Source organism: Eriocheir sinensis, chromosome 3 (assembly GCF_024679095.1).
Source record: "Eriocheir sinensis breed Jianghai 21 chromosome 3, ASM2467909v1, whole genome shotgun sequence".
Lineage (NCBI taxonomy): Eukaryota > Metazoa > Arthropoda > Malacostraca > Decapoda > Varunidae > Eriocheir > Eriocheir sinensis.
The window spans coordinates 8,417,013-8,422,789 of record NC_066511.1 but is presented as its reverse complement, the minus strand read 5'-3'; the positions used below and the strand labels follow the sequence as shown (position 1 = coordinate 8,422,789).

General features: G+C 43.7%; 1 protein-coding gene across 4 annotated transcripts in view; it reads left to right on the top strand.

Moving 5' to 3' along the window:
- LOC127004501 (uncharacterized) overlaps nt 1-3,847 on the top strand; it is a 110,588-nt gene extending 106,741 nt beyond the window's left edge. For all 4 annotated transcript variants that reach the window (XM_050872293.1, XM_050872310.1, XM_050872300.1 and 1 more), the window contains 5 exons: nt 1-161; nt 801-988; nt 1,299-1,421; nt 1,552-1,648; nt 1,772-3,847. The exon at nt 1-161 is cut by the window's left edge and continues 96 nt beyond it. In XM_050872293.1, coding sequence (XP_050728250.1) covers nt 1-161; nt 801-988; nt 1,299-1,421; nt 1,552-1,648; nt 1,772-1,987 — 785 coding nt within the window. In that variant the 3' untranslated portion in view covers nt 1,988-3,847. The remainder of the gene's footprint in view (nt 162-800; nt 989-1,298; nt 1,422-1,551; nt 1,649-1,771) is intronic.
- Nucleotides 3,848-5,777: the final 1,930 nt, after the last annotated feature.

Genomic DNA, 5,777 nt, shown 5'->3' with positions numbered 1-5,777 from the left:
GCCCCGTGCAGGACCCCGTCGAGCCCTGTTTGCCTCGACACAAGGTGGCGGTCGTGCTGCCATACAGGGACCGCCTCCACCATCTCATCATCCTCCTCAGCTGGCTCCACCCGATCCTCCGCCGCCAGCAGCTTGAGTACACTGTATATGTCGCCGAGCAGGTGGGTGACGAATCTCTCTCTCTCTCTCTCTCTCTCTCTCTCTCTCTCTCTCTCTCTCTCTCTCTCTCTCTCTCTCTCTCTCTCTCTCTCTCTCTCTCTCTCTCTCTCTCTCTCTCTCTTACACACACACACACACACACACACACACACTACATTATGATATTAGTGTTATCTCTATGACAGAAGTATGATCTCTTTGCCATTGTTGCAAAGGTAAAGCATTCGACGTCTAATTAGACACTCAGAAAACTGGGATGTTGGCTACATGAATAGGTTTGTAACATCAACGAAATGGTTTTCTTTTTTCCTGTTCTGTGGTGACTAAAATGACGTGTCGATATAGTTTAATTAAGTGATGTTTGTATATAATTTGTATTTGAAAAAAGGTGTTACAACTCGTAGCAATGGGTATAAGTTTAATCAATTTAGGTTTAAACAAGAGACCGGCAAAAACTGGTTAACGAATGGTGTAGTGGAACTAATCAAACAGTTTTATAATCTATAAAAGTACGATTGTAAGTAGTAAATGGAAGTTAGATATATAGCTTTATTGATAGGTGGGGCATGCAGTTGGTGAATAACGTCTTAGGCGAAGTGGCCTCTTGAAGTCACCTTATATCCTTGTGTATCCGTTTGTAGACCGGCAACGCCACCTTCAACAAGGGTTCCATCATGAACGCGGGCTTCATGGAGGCTTGGCAGAGGAGCGACGCCGACTGCTTTGTGTTCCATGATGTCGACTTACTGCCCGAGGACGACCGCAACATGTACTCGTGTCCGCCGCACCCTCGCCACCTCTCCGTCGGAGTGGACACACTCGGCTACAAGTGAGGCATTCATCCCCGCCCTCCTCGTGAACTTGCTCGAGGCCATTTTTTTATTCTAACAAATCCTGAACAGTTCAAACTTATTTACTTGTTCATCATACAATTATTCATTTAAATCATGCTATTATATGTTTAATTTCAAAAGGCTTGACCTGCAATTTGAAGGGTTCAAAGTGGACTATATATTATATTTTGGTATTATAAAGAATGCACTGTGTGTGTGTGTGTGTGTGTGTGTGTGTGTGTGTGTGTGTGTGTGAACTGTGACAATGGTGGCGATATTAGCCTGGTGGGGTGGTCACCCCTGCAGGCTGCCGTACTTCCTGCTGGTGGGCGGCGTCCTCAGCGTGCGGGGGGACCAGTTCCTGCGCCTCAACGGCTACTCCAACATGTACTGGGGCTGGGGCGGCGAGGACGATGACATGGGCTATAGGTAAATCATGGTCACCATACACATAAAATAATGTATCCTGATTTTTACTAAAATATATGAATCATTATTGCTGCTTTTTTTTTAACTATAAAGTCGGGTTGACAGTCACTCCTTCCCGTCATGTTGACAGAATCAAGCAGTCTGGCCTCAGCATCACTCGACCTGCCAACTGGGTGTCGAGATACACCATGATTAGACACACCAAGCGCCGCCCACTCACCTGGAAGGTAAGAAAAAATAGCTGTAGGTGCCTAATCTTCCTACACCATCGCCGTGGGCCATCAAAAGACGAGGTCCATGGTTTCTCATTGGAGGGGCCGAATCTTTCAGCAGCGGTCTCTTTGTGATAGGTCCGTGGGAAGCTGCTAAGGACATCGGGACGCCGCTACAGGCTGGACGGGCTCAACACACTCAAGTACACACTGCAGGCCCTCCACCGCCACCCGCTGTTCACTCACCTGCTGCTGGATGTTGGCACCCCACCTGAGAACCTCCTCCGCCTCGATGCACCTGCCCACCCACCGCCAACACCCCCGCCGCCGCCGCCACCGTCACCCAAGACCTAAAAAGAAAGAGTGACCCACGCTGAAGAAGAGGCTGTGAAGAGTTGTTGATATTTATACTACTACTACTACTACTACTACTACTACTACTACTACTACTACTACTACTACTTCTAGTACTATCATTATTACAACAGCAATAGAAACAATAAACAACAATAACAACAGTAATGATAATAAACAAGTAGTAACAACATTGAATACAAAAGTATCAACAACAACAACAATGATTACAACAAGAATAACAGCATGTAGCCACCTACTACGACTACTACTACTACTCCTACTATTATTATTATTACTATTACTACTACTACTACCACTACTACTACTACTATCACTATACACACACACACACACACACACACACACACACACACACACACACACACACACACATTTGGGGAAATAAGACACCTAATCATACGAAACACTTATCTCATCGTTTCAGTTTTTTTTGCATAATAATAATCTAGTACAAGAAAGTAAAAAGTTGACTACCCGATTTTTGTCCTTCCTGGTAGTGCTTTCAGTTATACAAGGAGGCACCAGATCGACTATGTGTGGATTTGTATAGCCGTGTCTTCCCCATAAGGACATTGTTGATCCCTAAGTCTATATATATACCAAGTCAAGTCACTCTGCCTCAAAACTGCGACCGGTACGCGGAGGAGGCGGTTTTTGGGGCGGAGCAGCGGGATGACGTCACTTGGAGCCAAAAAAAAAACGCCAGTTCAAGGGTGACTAAAGTTGGGGCCGTATGTGCACTCTGGATGTGCATTCTCGCCTTCTTTCACAGCGCGTTCAGGCAAGCCACTGACGAAAAAATATGTCTTTTTTATTGTAATATTGCGTGACTGTAATTTCAATGACTACAAACGGCGGTGTGGGGTGTGAGGGAGGGCATGTTGAAGTGATTGATTTAAATTAGTACGCCTTTCCTTGTTTTCTCTAAATCCCTGTTTCTACATTCTCTAGTTTGGCTCCAAGCAGTGTCACGCATAAACCACGCCTCGGCCGTGTCTCCTCCCACAAACCTGCGTATGACTTGACTTGGTGTATATAGACTTAGGTTGATCCCGTCTCAGCAGCACATCAGTGTAAAGAAATCCGAATCACTATTAACTTTTTTTTTGCAGTTTTGTGGAGGAATAGCAGAAGATGGCGGTATTTGTAGATAGGAAACGAAAAGCAAAAAAATGTACTGTGGGGCACAGTTAGATTATGATATACCTGGATCGAAAAAAGAACACATTTTCTTTGCAACTCTCAGCATGCAGACATCTTTCCATATCCATTCGCAATCCTCCCGTAAGACAAATCATGGAACTGCGTGGTGTGGAAGGACTTTTAAACTAGATTAAATTTATTGCAGTTGTTGAAAAGGGGAAAATTTTGCAAATAATGATAGCGTTTCACCATTTTTTTCACGGTTGCTCAAAGTTGGCACATGCTTACTTGATACCTCCTTACTAAATGTATGTGACATGTATTAAATTTTAATTATACTAATGAAAGTTCAAAGACGACTTCAAAAGTAATACACTTTTCGACCCATTCTCTCCCTTCAAAAATTTCCATCAAATGTAATTTAGTATTAAAAGCAAAGTTTGCCTTCATCTTCCCATTTCCAGTGACATGCTGAATAATTCAAGTGTTTTGCTATCTCTCTTGGTGTGCAGCATTTTCTAAAACACTGTAATCGATAAAGGGCAACGCTCAATACCTCTTTCCCTACTACAAATCCCCTCAGCTTGCCTACGTTCTCTCTCTCTCTCTCTCTCTCTCTCTCTCTCTCTCTCTCTCTCTCTCTCTCTCTCTCTCTCTCTCTCTCTCTCTCTCTCTCTCTCTCTCTCTCTCTCTCTCTCTCAAGGACTCAATGATACTTTCTTCTCATGCGATGTTTGAACTCTAATATGACACCCAAATATAAGGACGTTTGGGTGTACTTGACTGATATGCAACACTAAATCTATGTAATAATTATGTAATACTTCCATGTTAATACATACTGGAAACCTCCGCAATGCCCTGTAACCATTACGGAGGCTGTGTCTTGCTTCTGTAGGACCCAAAACCTGAGTCTGGACCAAACAAAGCAGACGGCCAAATGGTTATTGCCACTTACTCCTTCTCAAGATAAAACTAACTGACGTAGCCCGAGAAGGTCAAAGAGCAATGTTAGTTTGTTCAAGTTTTCTTTTCTCTCGCACTAGAATAATTGTGAATATTTCCATGTTGTTCGCAAGAGGTTCTAATTCTTATAGATAGTTTGTACACGCGATGCGCACGCTTTTGTAAATATGTTTGCCTCTGGGGAACATGCACCTCGTCAGTATTATGAAGTCTGTAGCAATGATGGAAAAAAATGTACTATTCAGTGCAGACCATGGAACAGGATACATATATTTATTCGCACATTTTTGTGTATAGAAACCTAATTGGAGTGTTTGTAATACTAATAAATTTATTACTGGTTTTAATGCGACCGTACATTTCCTATTTATAGCTAATCATATAACACTCTCTCTCTCTCTCTCTCTCTCTCTCTCTCTCTCTCTCTCTCTCTCTCTCTCTCTCTCTCTCTCTCTCTCTCGTTGTATCCCGACTTTTAAGACTATTTTATCATAGCCGGGTGGGCAGGAACCGCTACCAGTACCGGTACTATAGTCTGTTCAGAGCACGAAGTCGGTTCAGGGTGGAGCTGGTATCGTCGTTTACCTCCAGCCATTCTGCCAAATCAACCTTCGTACATGCGTCTCTCTCTCTTGTTTCCCATCCATGTGCTATTTGAAAGTGATATTTTATATATTCTGTATATAGTAAAGGAAGCTACATAGTACAATGAGTGTCGATGTTTAGGATTATAACAAGGATTTGTATAAATTCTATGACATTTGGCAGAGATTTTTTCCCATGTTGCCACGTTGTGGTGTGGTAGTGGTGGTGGTGGTGGTGGTCGGTGTGTCCCCCTAGGTCCCTCCCCCGGGTCGAGAGGGAGAGAGAGGGAGAGAGAGAGAGAGAGAGAGAGAGAGAGAGGTGGGTTGTGGGTGGGTAGGCCGGGAGAGAGTGCTAATCTGATAATTGGCGGTCGAACTGGCAGCGCTGCACTCATGGGAATTCTGGAATCTGCCACACCTTGAACCGACTTGATGCTCTGAACAGACTATAACGGTACCAGCTATACGGTACGGTACCGGTACCAGACTGCTCGGTACCGGTACCGATACTGACAGTCGCTCACGATGTCCCTCATTTCTTCCTCACACGAGTGAGAGGCTGAGACTGATCGAGTGCTTGAGTGGATATCTCGGTGATATGGATATTCTCTCTCTCTCTCTCTCTCTCTCTCTCTCTCTCTCTCTCTCTCTCTCTCTCTCTCTCTCTCTCTCTCTCAGAGGTGGGCATTCCGCTATAAAGGTCCACTAATCGCTAATCCGCTAATTAGCGAGCTAAAAAAAACGTTAGCGGATTAGCGGATTGAAAAATTTAGCGGATTAGCGTTAGCGGAGTGCCGAAATTGTAAGTCCGCTATACATAATCGCTAATTTCCATTTCCTCTCCTCTACTTTCAGTACTTTCAACCTATATTTCACACACACACACACACACACACACACACACACACACACACACACACACACATATTATAATTATACAGTAATGTAGCCCTACTTACTATACCTGGGGTGATAAAGATTAATGGAGTGTCACGTGTGAGTGGATACGTGGAATTTTATAAAAATCTACATGATAGGAAACAAACAAACAGACAGACGGAGAGAAATACACA